This window comes from Borostomias antarcticus (genome assembly GCF_949987555.1).
Source record: "Borostomias antarcticus genome assembly, chromosome: 7".
Classification (NCBI taxonomy): Eukaryota; Metazoa; Chordata; class Actinopteri; order Stomiiformes; family Stomiidae; genus Borostomias; species Borostomias antarcticus.
The window spans coordinates 21,162,413-21,176,924 of record NC_140240.1 but is presented as its reverse complement, the minus strand read 5'-3'; the positions used below and the strand labels follow the sequence as shown (position 1 = coordinate 21,176,924).

Here is a 14,512-nt window from a genome sequence, read left to right as displayed (position 1 = left end):
CTGAGTGCTGTGAAGGTTCTGACCTGATCTGATCTCAACAGGAGTGGAGGTGTCGATCTCGTGCTTGGCCTTCCCCAGTGGAGGGATGCGGATTGGGATGACGCGAGGGACCACGATGGAGCCAGCAGTCATGGTTACTGAGCCTGTACATGAAGTAATACCTGAGTAGTACATCTATCTATCTATCTATCTATCTATCTATCTATCTATCTATCTATCTATCTATCTATCTATCTATCTATCTATCTATCTGTCTGTCTGTCTGTCTGTCTGTCTGTCTGTCTGTCTGTCGGTCGGTCTGTCTGTCTACAGTATCTAGACAGCAGAGGGGAAACATTTCTGGCCTACATGTCCACATCACAATCAAATGCAAACCACATAGTATCCAGATAACCATTCAAATGAACTACACACCAAGGTTGTGGTTGTTGTAAATTGTTGTGCATTTTGTGTGAACTATCCCTTTAAAGAATTTCGCAATTCAAATCCCCACGCATTCCAATTGATTCAGCACGATGTGAACTATGAAGATTCATTATGGAATTGTTTCAGTAATCTAATTTAATCTAATAATCTATCTTATTCTCTCACCTCTTGTAGCTCTGATGAGAAGCTCTGTCGACGTCAGCGTCGCTCTACTCAGTGTTTCCAGCGACGCTGAGCGCCTTAGCAACCCTTACAACCAACCACAACACTCGACACAGTAGGCTACGTCATGTATTTCGTTATCTATTTTATAGATGAATACAGTTATTGATATTTACCACAATTAATTGAATATCGAATATTTGTATTTTTGCATGAATGAGTTTAGGCTAATAAGCATGAACCTGATTCAACATACGATACGACCGCATTTTGCCATAATTACAATAATAGTATAATTGGTATATTGCTATTAATTAAATTCCATGCTATTAGTATTAAGGGATAATCAACTACAATTTAAGAGGGCTGTAAAGAATTCGTAGAATTTTTATTTTCATTTTAAATTTAGTTTTGAGCAGGCGATTTCCGGGCTCCTTACTAAATGTGACCACTCGATTTAGAAGAAGGACCCAAAGTCGCATGCTGGAAATGTTTTGGTTGTGGACGCGCAGCTGAGTTAGTTAAGCTTCTTGCCTCGAATGATATTTCCTTTTACGTTTATGCCATTCCAGAATTAGAAAAGGTGCATATACATTCACAATGGCGGATGTGAAAGTAAAGCAAGAATCCGCCGATATTGGGGAGATCGAAAAGAGGTTTGCACGCTGTTTCATTAGCATGTCATCGGTTGGTTAGCTAGCTAGCAAACGTTTTGAGACAGTACAAATTACTGCGTCTATCTTCAGCAAAGCTACCGATGTGTAGCTGGGTTAGTTAGCTGGTGATGTTTTTTTTTTTAATAACTGATAACTGTCTCTTATAACTGATAACTGTGTCTCTTATAACTGTTGATGTGTTTGGTAACTGCTAACTGTGTCTCTGATAACTGTTGATGTGTTTTATAACTGATAACTGTGTCTCTGATAACTTTTGATGTGTTTGATTACTGCTGAAAGGAATTTGTGTTGTTCCACTGGACAGGATCAAAGAACTCTGCCAGCAGTTCCCCCACGGGATAACTGACCAGGTCATTCAGAATGACATGCCGCAGCTGGAGGCCCAACACAGAGCCATGGCCATCAACAGACTTCTGTCCCTAGTAGGTGATAGTTAGCCTACATGTAATCATCAACATACTTCTGTCTCTGGTAGGTGATAGTTAGCCTACATGTAATCATCAACATACTTCTGTCTGTGGTAGGTAATAGTTAGCCTACATGTAATCATCAACATACTTCTGTCTGTGGTAGGTGATAGTTAGCCTACATGTAATCATCATCAACAGACTTCTGTCTGTAGTAGGTGATAATTAGCCGACATTTAATCATCAATAACAAATGAGGTGGTGCTGGGGGCAGCTCAACCTCAGCTTAGCTCCCCCAAACTTGAATGTTTCTGATGTTTTGATTCCTATCAAAAGACTGAATGTAACATAGATAATTCTGTTTGTGCAGGGTCAGCTGGACCTTCTACGAAACAGCTCAGGACTTCTGTACAGGATGAAGGATACCCAGACAGCAAGGTAGACATGTGCTGACTTTTACTTTTCATACTCAACTATAGCCCTGGTCCAGGTTGGTGTACTATTCAGGGCTGTACCCCAGTATACCGCTCTGCCAGGAACCATTCATTGCACAATTGACTTTTGTCACTCGGTCTGCAGTACCGTATCTACAGATATTTCATTACTCACTGAAGTGAAGACAGTTTTTGAAAGATGAAAGCCTTTTTTCCAAGGTGGCAGCACCCCAACTTTCATATAAAAAGCAAGTTTTTGCACTTAAATCAAACCAATATCCACTACCTGGCTTCGTGACCTTGATCACGTGATCTCTCTCCAGAGAGAAAGCAGCGAGTAAACAGCATGTGAGATCACATGAATTGTTGTGAAGCCAGGTGGACACCATAATAGCTGAGTGGACATCGGTGGATATGTGATATTTACGTGCAAAAAAGTGTTTTTTATATAAAAGTTGGGGGGGCTACAACTGTAGCCACATCGGAAAAAAGGCTTTCATCTTTCAAAAAATGTCTTCACTTAGGTGAGTAACAAACTAATTGTCTGTAGATGCAGTAATGTAGACCGAGTGGCAAAACTCAATGGCGCAATGAATGGTTCCTGGCAAGGCGGTATACTGGAATATAGCCCCGAATAGTATACCGCCCTACCTTTACTAGCTGACTGCCTAGTCTTCAATGTGCAATTACAGCATGAACAGCAAGATAAATGGAAAGATAGTGACTTTTTAATTTGTTATGATCCGTCCAGATGAGTGATGAATGGCTGTAAATTCATTTTCGATTTCAACATTTCTGGGTCCAGGAAGACTTAGTGGAGCATCCTCCTCAAACATTTCTGTTACCAGCCCCCAGCGATATCAACGTAGGATTGTTTTTTTGCAAAATGAACATTTTAACTTCATTATTTCCCACAGTAAAATGAAAGGCTCTGACAATCAAGAGAAGCTGGTTTATCAGGTCATTGAGGATGCAGGTAACAAAGGTAAGACATGGGAATTAGTCCATTTCAACCGTCTTATCAAATTCTCTATGATCGTCGTACCAAGTTCACTATGGTCTTGAGTGTCTGGATATTTATGATCTTTCCCCCCAACGATAATGGAATGCATTTGTTTTATCTAAATTATGTTATATTCTGGATCGTCAGCAATGCATTGTTTTCTAAAATGTTCCACCAGGGATATGGAGCAGAGATATCAGATACAAAAGCAACCTCCCGCTAACAGAGATCAACAAGATCCTCAAGAATCTGGAGAGCAAGAAGCTCATCAAGGCTGTCAAGTCTGTTGCTGTGAGTGAAAACAGCGTTTCAAACACCTCACTACATCTCAGACTATACAATTCAAACACCTCACTACATCTCAGACTCTAGAATTCAAACACCTCACTACATCTCAGACTCAAATTCAAACACCTCTACTTCTGAGACACTAGGACTAGAATTCAAACACCTCTACATCTCACACTAGAATTCAAACACCTCACTACATCTTAGACACTAGAATTCAAACACCTCTTTACATCTGAGACACTAGAATTCAAACACCTGACCTCACTACATCTCACACTAGTATTCAAACACCCCACTACATCTGAGACACTAGAATTCAAACACCTCACTACATCTGAGACACTAGAATTCAAACACCTCACTACAGCTGACACACTAGGGCTAGAGTTCAACCACCTCCATCTCAGACACTAGGGCTAGAGTTCAAACACCTCTACATCTCAGACACTAGGGCTAGAGTTCAAACACCTCTACATCTCAGACACTAGGGCTAGAGTTCAAACACCTCTACATCTCAGACACTAGAATTCAAAGAAACCAACTGGCATATTATGAATTATTTGAAGAACCTCCCAATGTTCCTAGATTACATATTATCAAAACAGTAAGTATCTGTCTGTGAGAACAGTGTAATGGTGGTATATTTTAAGATTACACATATTCATTCTGGGACCTGAACAGCTGTTACTACATATGATGATTTGCTGAACGCCCAGCTTGGGACTGGGCTGCTCTGCCCGTGGTGCGTAGTTAGTAGATACTAATCCTGATGACTTGTCTTCCTGATCCAGGCCTCCAAGAAGAAGGTGTACATGCTGTACAACCTGCAGCCTGACCGCTCGGTCACCGGCGGAGCCTGGTACAGCGACCAGGACTTTGAGTCGGAGTTTGTGGAGGTTCTCAATCAGCAGTGTTTTAAATTCCTCCAGAGTAAGGTAAGCTGACAAGATCTTAGGTCAAGTGCCTATGATGGGTGAACCAGGGCGGCTGTGGCTCAGGAGGTAGTGCGGGTCGTCCAATGATCGTAGGGTCAGCACTTAGAATCCCGGCTCCTCCTGACAACATGTTGAAGTGTCCTTGGGCAAGACACTGAACCCCAAATTGCTCCCAATGAGCAGCACCTTGCATGTCAGCTGCCGCCATTGGTGTGTGAATGTGTGTGTGAATGGGTGAATGAGAGGCCTTCATTGTTCAGTGCTTTGGATAAAAGCTGTATAAGTGCGGTCCATTTACCAAGCCTACGGTACACTTGCGGTTTAGCAACTCAGACAGGTTTGTTAAAGGGGAGTACTCCTCTCAGTCAGACAGGTTTGTTAAAGGGGAGTACTCTCCTCAGTCAGACAGGTTTGTTAAAGGGGAGTACTCCTCCTCACAGTCAGACAGGTTTGTTAAAGGGGAGTACTCCTCACAGTCAGACAGGTTTGTTAAAGGGGAGTACTCCTCCTCACAGTCAGACAGGTTTGTTAAAGAGGAGTACTCCTCCTCAGTCAGACAGGTTTGTTAAAGGGGAGTACTCCTCTCAGTCAGACAGGTTTGTTAAAGGGGAGTACTCCTCACAGTCAGACAGGTTTGTTAAAGGGGAGTACTCCTCCTCAGTCAGACAGGTTTGTTAAAGGGGAGTACTCCTCACAGTCAGACAGGTTTGTTAAAGGGGAGTACTCCTCCTCACAGTCAGACAGGTTTGTTAAAGGGGAGTACTCCTCACAGTCAGACAGGTTTGTTAAAGGGGAGTACTCCTCACAGTCAGACAGGTTTGTTAAAGGGGAGTACTCCTCACAGTCAGACAGGTTTGTTAAAGGGGAGTACTCCTCTCAGTCAGACAGGTTTGTTAAAGGGGAGTACTCCTCACAGTCAGACAGGTTTGTTAAAGGGGAGTACTCCTCTCAGTCAGACAGGTTTGTTAAAGGGGAGTACTCCTCACAGTCAGACAGGTTTGTTAAAGGGGAGTACTCCTCACAGACAGGTTTGTTAAAGGGGAGTGCTCCTCACAGTCAGACAGGTTTGTTAAAGGGGAGTACTCCTCCCAGTCAGACAGGTTTGTTAAAGGGGAGTACTCCTCCTCACAGTCAGACAGGTTTGTTAAAGGGGAGTACTCCTCACAGTCAGACAGGTTTGTTAAAGGGGAGTTCTCCTCACAGTCAGACAGGTTTGTTAAAGGGGAGTACTCCTCCCAGTCAGACAGGTTTGTTAAAGGGGAGTACTCCTCCTCACAGTCAGACAGGTTTGTTAAAGGGGAGTACTCCTCACAGTCAGACAGGTTTGTTAAAGGGGAGTTCTCCTCACAGTCAGACAGGTTTGTTAAAGGGGAGTACTCCTCACAGTCAGACAGGTTTGTTAAAGGGGAGTACTCCTGTCAGACAGGTTTGTTAAAGGGGAGTACTCCTCCACAGTCAGACAGGTTTGTTCCCCATCCAGGTGGTGCTCCTCAGTAGTAGGAGGAGGAGGAGGAGGAGGACTGTCAGTCACTGTGTCTGGTTTGTTCCTCACCCAGGCAGAAGCAGCGCGCGACAGCAAGCAGAGCCCCATGGTGCAGAGGAACAGCTCCTTCGCTACATCCCACGAAGTGTGGAAGTACATTTGTGAACTGGGCATCAGCAAGGTAGGCGAGACCGTTCGTCTGGTTCACAGCCTTGTGATGTTACTTTTTCAATTTTCTTTTTCAAACAGATGGCCACAGACAACCAATAAAACGGTCCTGAAAGTTGAAACCGCTCGTCTGGCACTCTGCACGCTCAGAGAAATGCTCAGAAGCGTTTAACGGGAAAACTATGGTCCAGTTCTGCTTTTAAACATGTGTAAACTGCTTCTAATCAAAGCTGTGTTCTTCATAATTTGGCCCTCATCTAAAATTAGGTTTTAAAAAGGTAGTTTTTGCCATGCCCAATCCCCATTCTCTTTCAGGCCTCTCTGCAAATGTTTATTTATCACATATGTTGCTAGGTTGTTTCACGTAGTCTGGATTGAATCTGATTGGGCCCGGACCATTTCACATCACCACTGATTGGTCAGTAATAAACCAATGACAAGGCTCATCTCCAAAACCTTCATCCGGTGAGTCAGACTGATCGTGGTCTGATTAGATAGGAGGACTGAGAGACCTGAGGCTGTCCCCATGGAGAGTAAACGCCTGGTTGTCCTCTCAGGTGGACCTGTCCATGGAGGACATCGAGACCATCCTGAACACGCTCATCTACGACGGCAAGGTGGAGATGACCATCATCGCCGCCAAGGAGGGCACGGTGGGCAGCGTGGACGGCCAGATGAAGCTCTACCGGGGAGTCAACCCCATCATCCCGCCCACGGGCCTGGTCAAGGCACCCTGCGGCGTCTGTCCGGTGAGCCCCTCCCCTCCCATGAGAAATCGCTGATCTGATATGACAGGGTGAGAAATCACTGATCTGATATGACAGGGTGAGAAATCACTGATCTGATATGACAGGGTGAGTGAGGAGGATCACATGCTTCCACCAAACGATGGGTTAGATCAGACATCCTGAAGGAGGTTCAAATGGGGAGGGGGTAAGGGGGGTTGCTATCATATGAAGTGCATCCCCCCCCCAAAAAACGTTTGGTGCTTTTAACCCTAACATTTGTCCCTGGCCCTCTAGGGTGTTGAAATGTACACAGTCTGTAAGTTTAAAGCACTGTCTTTCAGTTGTCAAATGTAGAAGGAAACTTAAGACCTCTTCTTTCTTGTCCTCATCTTCCACAGGTGTTCGATGACTGTCACGAGGGATGTGAGATCTCTCCCTCCAACTGTATCTACATGACCGAGTGGCTCAACTTTTGACCAGCAGCCTGGCTTCGCCCCCCCTCCCCCCACACACACATTGTGGAGAAAGTATATCTGTATATTTTTGCAGTGACCTTTGCTGTCCCAAGATATGTTTTATTTATAATGTGCTTGGAAATAAATACTTAACCTCTGCTATACACCATAATAATATATGTCCAACCCTCACCATAATGTTGCCAATGGACATTTTTGTCAAAGTACTAGTTTTGTTCAGGTGTTTCTGAGTGAACATGTAAACGGGCACAAATAGCGACTAAGCACAGAAGGTGGTAAAGCTAGTAGCCAGTCTGGTTAACTAGTCTATAGGTGTCAGTCTGGTTAACTGGTCTACAGACGGGTGTCAGTCTGGTTAACTGGTTTACAGACAGGTGTCAGTCTGGTTAACTAGTCTATAGGTGTCAGTCTGGTTAACTAGTCTACAGACAGGTGTCAGTCTGGTTAACTGGTCTACAGACAGGTGTCAGTCTGGTTAACTGGTCTACAGACAGGTACAGAAGAGTTGTCATCAAGACTGGCACGAGGAGGACCTGCATTAACTGTGGTGATGCAGCGTGCTGGACTCGCTGGGACGTACTTACAGAGCGTTTCCCTTTAGCAGCACCAGTCCTGACTGATGATATTCAGGACTGTTTTCCAGTGAGATGCTGGTCATACTAAGGTAGTTTATGAACTGAACAATTTTGTTCATATAGTTTTATCTAAATAAGTTAACTTATTTAAAAAAAATATTAAAACTAATGTAGCCTTGTAGAATGTAGAAATATTTAATAAATTGAAGTCAATAAATGGCCACTCATTTGTGTATCATTCTATTGTCAATGCCAAAATAATTGTCAATTCCAAAATAACTACCTTCCATGCATGTACACCTTAAGTTAATCTCTTTATTTTTATTTTTTTTCAGGGGGGGGGGGTGGGTTGGCTGCCTTTCAAGAAGCTGCTCTAAGTTTTTGCACCACGTTGACGAGCTCTGGGAAGTGTGAGTTCTGGAAGTGTCCCCTGTCTGTGTATTTGTGCAGGTCGGCCTTCAGGCCTTCTGCCACGGCCTGCTGCTCCTCCCAGGGCAGGAAGGGGTCGTCTGTGGAACCAAACTGAACTATGTGGCCAACGTTTCCCCTCATCTTCTCCCACTCCCACGGCCTGCTGAAATACCCTGTGGGAAAGAAGAAAGGAGACATTAGTGCACTGTATATATATATATACACATATATATACATATAGCGATACATCTCAATATTTGTTAACGCGATACTGGATCGATTTTCCGTGGTACCGTATCGATGCAGAAAAAAAAAAAGGAAAATATACAGAACAAGACAGAATATATATATATATATAGAGAGAAAATAAAGGATAGAATTCAGTCATAGATACATTATTCATGTTTTAAATGGATTCAGTATGTCTTGCATTCCCTCCGCCCTCAGGATCACCTCCAGGGAGCGAGGGATGGAGTCGTAATTTCAGCTGTATTTCAACATTTTCAGTAAATTATGTGAGTATCGCAATATATATTGTATCGTATCACAATGTATTGTGATAGGTATCGTAGATGAGGTCCTTGCCAGTACCCAGCCCTACTGTACAGCTCTGTCCTAGAAACAAATACAGCGCAGTGCAGACCCTATACTAGTAGGACTGGCTCCTCTGTTCCATCATCTCATTAAACCCGCCCCATATTAGATAACCAGTTGTGATTGGCACAAACTAATTTCTGTTGAAGCGGATTCCGTTAGAACGGATATCCAGACTGATCTGCGGAGTGAAATCGAATGCGAGTTGGTGAGATCAGGCTGGCGACGCCAGGCTGCGTACATACCGCTCTCTCTCTCATTCTCATCTCCCAGATCAGAGGTGTATGCTCCCACCAAAATGATGGCAAACAGTTTGTGTGTTTCAGCATACCTGAAAAACAGAGAACACGGTATATGACATGTAGTTCTGTTCTCAAAATAATAATACTTGAAAAACAGAGAACACTGTATATGACATGTAATTCTGTCCTCAATAAGGTAGCCTTAATACCCTGGAGGGGAGCAACTTAAAATTATTTTCAGAATGTGATCATGTGGATATAATGGTAAGTTGTTCCTTTCATATAAAACCCTTCATGAACACCCTTCATGAACACTGGCATAAGTCCACCCAAACCTGCACTCACAGATAGTTTAACTGGGGTAAAGAGTATTTTTTAATCTATTTTGTAGAGTGTATTAGGGTTGCAAGGTGGCGAAACATTTCCGGGAAATTTCCAGAAATTTACGATGGGAAGTTAAGCTCGGGAATTTTGGAAATATTTACCTTTTTTTGTAGCCTATAACAGGCTTTTTCCAACATTTTTTTTATTTTATATACTTATTTTAGGATTTTATCCTGTTTTCATCCAATTTGGTAGCTGACCCTGAACTAGTGGCCAATTACCCCCTACTAACTGTTGAGGATTCGTCCACAGCCCAGCCGATCAGCAATGTGAAAGGGAGAGACGCCTCCTTGACTCTCAGCTCGCAACCGTAATTCCAACACCAGACAGGGTTGCTGTTGTGTGACACTCTCTCAAGCCGAGATTAAACTAACCACCCGCAGGGAGCAGCGACTCAATAGGCCACTCCCTCTGGGATCCGGCCATACTCATATCTGGCAAGACCACCGGTCCCCGATGAGCAGCTCAGAACACGATGCATTAGACCACTACACCACCGCGTACCCTATAACAGGGAACTTAAATGTAGCCTAGTTGGGGAAAAAACATAAAATGCAATTCTCGATCATGCAGCATGATCTTGGTTAAAATAACCTGATTTAATGCAAATTCAGTTGAATTTCAACCCTGTATTGTGCATTCTTCCATCACATGCACAGCTAATTCCTAGCATCCTGCACACTAAGAGGGCTGTAGAATCCATTAAAGTTCTGCACACAAATAGATTAAGCAAAAAAAATTATTTTTAAAATGTGTATTAGAAATGTTTGTGTGTGTGTACATCACATTGGGAAGAGTACATCTGACTTCTCAATTGCAGTGATGTCAGCAGGAGGTTGTGACTTGCAGGTCATGACAGTAGATATAGTTTCAACTAGAAAGGGCACTCAGAGCACATAAACAAAATGTTTATATTTATGTCTGTTTATGACAAGTTGGTATAGAATAGATAACCCCAAAATTCCCAGTTTATTCCTGTTAATTCCAATAAATTCCTGTTAATTCCCATGGAAAGTTTCCAGCTTTTAATATTTCTGAAATTTTGCAACCGTATGAATGAAACATATGTTGTTGCCTCCTGTATTTTTTGTGCAATATAGTTGATGCCCTCAATGTGCAATATATTATGTGCAATTTGATGTATGTGATGCAATCTGATGTATGTGATGTATTTATGGTGCCTTTTTTACACATTACACTCTGGTTCTATACTGTATTGTATTATATATTGGGGACTGTAGTTCTTTATCGTACTGTGCTGTAGCGTGATCTCGCTCCATTAGGACACACAGCCCTGCACCATCTGGTAGGGGGACTATCAATGGAAATCAGCCTTCTGGCTGTAATTGGGTGCATTTACATTTTTTCTAAAATGTTCATGAATGTACATTGTCCCTTCTGAGCAAATACAAATTAAAGTAAAATGTAACGAACACTCACCCTTCCATGAACACACCCCTTCCATGAACACACACCCTTCATGAACACACCTCATAGCAGCAGCTGCTCCAGAGCTGTGGCCGATGATGACGGTCTCCTCGTCACACTGGAGCTCCTCCTCCAAGAACGGCAACCATATGCTATCTCTGGCCGTCACTGCACCAAAACAACAATTAAGAAGCTATTGTAGTGAATCCAAAATAAAACACTTAAACTTCACATAGCTCCCAAACAAAACTATGTACACAAACCTGGATCAGGCATGTTTTTCAGGAGGCAGGTCATGTCTGGAATCTACAGGAGAGAAACTGTATTAGCGGGTGCAAGATGACTGGTGCTGTGCAAACGTCCAATGATTTGCCCCCACAATGATGGAGAGCACGTGAACGCGACGTCCTTAACAATTACCTTATTTATCTGTTTTTTGGCCCAGCCATACCAGTTGCACCGCTCAACGTCTCCAGCCCCGTTCCCTGGGACTATTACAGCTTTAGTCACCGGCATCTCTTCTTTCACCACGTTGGTAAATCACTTCCTTAACAGACCACATGGTTTGTGTTCACGTGATCGTCGTCGTTTTTTTATTTTTAAAATTAAGAATAGAAATGTAGGCTACAAATACAAACATAAAAGCGTAATAATACAAAACAGATTACTTGCATCATAACTTAAAAAAAACAACAGGAATAAATAAATAAATAGGACATACTGAATGCCGCGTTCCAGATAGGATTTTCAAGTCACGACTCACGACTTCATAGCGTTCCAGGCAAACTGTCTGAATGCGTGAAATTCTGGATAAATGTAAACAAGCCACTATAGCAAAAGCTTGAGATCTGGCACACTGTCAAAACTGGCCAGCTAAACGTTACATCATTTTATTTATTGACATCATCGACATCAACGTTTGCATGGTCAAGTTCAGGTTTACCTTAACGTTAGCTAGCTAGTGCTGTATTATTTTGATTACAACGTACAAATTTACTTTACATTGCCCTAAAGTTATCTTTGTCGCCGTACCCATGTGGGCTGCCATCTTGTTTAGAGGGATGTGTGACGTCAGAAAGCCAAGAGTATCGTTCTGGTACGAGTTCACGGGTGGGAAGTTACGGGTTTCACTGCCATTCCAGTGTATTTTCACATGTAGAAGGTTGGAAAAACACGGGTTACGAGTTGCCTGGAACGCGGTTGTGTAAATTACATTTTCCAAGTAGAATAAAGAGATTAACCATATAACACAGATTTTTATCATTACATTCCAAATAAGTTACAATATCCTTCCCTTAAATATTAATAGCATGTGAAGTTTTGCATAGAAGGTAATTCTCAATCTTATCCCCAAAAAACTATACTAAAATGGCACCCATAGAAAAGATGAGTTATAGCCTACTTTCTTGTTCAGTTTTACAAAAAGTACATCTATCATCAATATCAAAAAATCAGGCATTATACATATTTGTTGGGTAAATGTTGTTTAGCAGTGGCAGCTGGTGACTCAAAAAAAAACTGAGGACAGGAGGAAGAGAGGCGAACCTCCCATTGGCGCACTATAGCTTTCCCTCAGTCATTTATTATTTGAAATATCAGCTTTAAAAATGCACAAAAATTTACAGTCAATTTTAGCATATGAAAAACTGAATAACACTTTCTTTAACTACATGCAGCATTTATTTATCATATTCATGATAAAATATTACAAAACAACAATAAAACATTTACAAAAGTAAGCAATAGTTGTAATGGATTGCCTATACTCTTCTCTAAAGAGAGAAAATAATTGATATTGGTGAGGTGCTGGAGAGGCTGTTGAGGAATGATGAGGATGATGCAATAATACGTCAACAGTTTCTATCACATCAATTGTCTTATTTAGTTTCAAACTATCATCACATCCAACCCTGTAACCCCCTGGTCTAGTTCAACACGGTATTATGCTGCCATAGACATTTTAAAAGGATGAAAGCATCAATCTGGGGCACTTTGATATCAAAAGTATGAATTTTGTTCCCTTGTAAACAGGTGTAGTAGGCTACTCTTGTGAAACTGCAATTTTCAATTACTACAATCAGGCCCATAATATCGATAGCTAAGATAGATACAGTCAATAGATACAGTGCCTGAGCCTCTAATGTTGGAATGCGCAAAACGCGGTGGCACGACGGCACTGTAGCGTCAGCGCGTTGGCGGGATCCACCCAATACATCCATGGATATACCAAAGTCTTTTCGTGCAGGGTTGCATTTTAACCACCAGGAGGCATCGTTGATCAAGCAACTTCTAGTGGCAGCGGAATGACCTACCTACATTAGTGAGGGACTGGTAACATTTAGGCTGCGTTCCGAATCGCATACTTCTACTACTTACTACCAGTACCTACTGTACCTACTACAGCTGGCCTTAGAAAGTACATACTTTGCAAGCAGTAGGCATCCAATTGGGACTACCTTGTCATAACAACATTGCCCCTTGAAATTTGCCCACATCCGTCGCTGTCAATAACTCGACATTCGTCTACAGCCGCGACTTGCACATGTGACGCACATTTCCGCTGCGCACAGGCTTGTGGGTCAGAATAGCCAGAAAAGCCTGCTGGCTTGCATACTGCAAAATACAACCGGATGTAGTAGGACATCCTGGTATTTTTGCCATACTGCATGTGGCATACCATGTATTGGGACATACATGTTACATATATATACATATCTACTACATAAATAGGACCCCCTCTCCCCGCTAGCATCGCAGGTTCATTGTTCTTTTCCAGTTTTAACCACTTGCATACCATACCTCCGTGATCAAAGTCGCGCACAAACATTGGTGGTACCTGAGAGTCCGACGTCTGGATCTCGAGGTCTGTTGTCTTTGGTTTTCGTTTGTTTTACAGTTTGCTGAGCGGGATTTACAAGCCAGCAGCTGAGCATTGCTTTTAGCAAGTAGACTAAGGTGGTTGTCCTCTGGTTTTCGTTTGATTTACAGTTTGCTGAGCGGGATTTACAAGCCAGCAGCTGAGCATTGCTTTTAGCAAGTAGACTAAGTTCGTTGTCTTCTGGTTTTCGCTTGTTTACAGTTTGCTGAGCGGGATTTACAAGCCAGCAGCTGAGCCTTGCTTTTAGCAAGTAGATTGGCTTGGTTGTCTTCTGGTTTTCGTTTGTCTTACAGCTTGCTGAGCGTTGTTTTGCTCAAGCCAGCAGCTGAGCCTTGCTTTTAGCAAATAGATTGGTGGTTTTTATCCTCTCATTTTAATTCCGCAATTATTTTAACGATCGGATGCCCTTTTACCATAAGGGGAAGCTCTATATGCGTGTCCTGAGCTAGCTAGAGATAGCTACAGCTAGCCTACAGCCACCGGGCTTTCTCCCTCTTCGGCTCTGGGATTATTACATCTACAAGCAAACAGAGGGCAGTTTGAAGTGTCTTCTCACCTGCGTGGACCAGTCTTGCGATGGCTCCACACCCTGCCGTCCCAGACTGCTCGGGTTGCCTCCAGCGCAGCCGAAAAATCAGAGTTGGAAGGTAGGATCTCTACTCTACACTCTATACACCAAACCGAACAATTCCTGGACTCACTGCTACCCGACCCAGACGTCAGCGTCCTGCCTCCCACTGCTCCACCGTCGGCGTCGTCCAGGGGTGGGGATGTAGATTTTGGTTTCTTCCTGGGTGAGGAGTTCTGGCC

At 42.9% G+C, this 14,512-nt stretch overlaps 3 protein-coding genes across 3 annotated transcripts in view; 1 reads left to right on the top strand and 2 right to left on the bottom strand.

Moving 5' to 3' along the window:
* The window catches only part of dzank1 (double zinc ribbon and ankyrin repeat domains 1), a gene marked incomplete at its 5' end in the record, with an annotated part of 20,839 nt that extends 20,707 nt beyond the window's left edge, over positions 1-132 (bottom strand). Inside the window, one exon of the mRNA XM_084441373.1 lies at positions 24-132. Coding sequence (XP_084297499.1) covers positions 24-132 — 109 coding nt within the window. The remainder of the gene's footprint in view (positions 1-23) is intronic.
* Positions 133-1,108: 976 nt separating this feature from the next.
* polr3f (polymerase (RNA) III (DNA directed) polypeptide F) lies at positions 1,109-7,367 on the top strand. Its single transcript, XM_084441281.1, has 9 exons — positions 1,109-1,244; positions 1,570-1,687; positions 2,043-2,110; positions 3,024-3,091; positions 3,288-3,400; positions 4,192-4,335; positions 5,892-5,999; positions 6,544-6,735; positions 7,113-7,367. Exons 1-9 carry the CDS (start codon positions 1,189-1,191, stop codon positions 7,188-7,190), a joined length of 945 nt encoding a protein of 314 aa, XP_084297407.1. The 5' UTR covers positions 1,109-1,188; the 3' UTR covers positions 7,191-7,367.
* A 701-nt stretch (positions 7,368-8,068) lies between these two features.
* Positions 8,069-11,846, bottom strand: rbbp9 (retinoblastoma binding protein 9). The gene is made up of 6 exons (XM_084440587.1): positions 11,546-11,846; positions 11,245-11,371; positions 11,088-11,130; positions 10,887-10,992; positions 9,016-9,101; positions 8,069-8,349 (listed from the first exon to the last, which is right to left on the bottom strand). The coding sequence occupies exons 2-6, from the start codon at positions 11,338-11,340 to the stop codon at positions 8,126-8,128; spliced, it is 555 nt and encodes a 184-aa protein (XP_084296713.1). The 5' UTR covers positions 11,341-11,371; positions 11,546-11,846; the 3' UTR covers positions 8,069-8,125.
* Between the last annotated feature and the right edge of the window lie 2,666 nt (positions 11,847-14,512).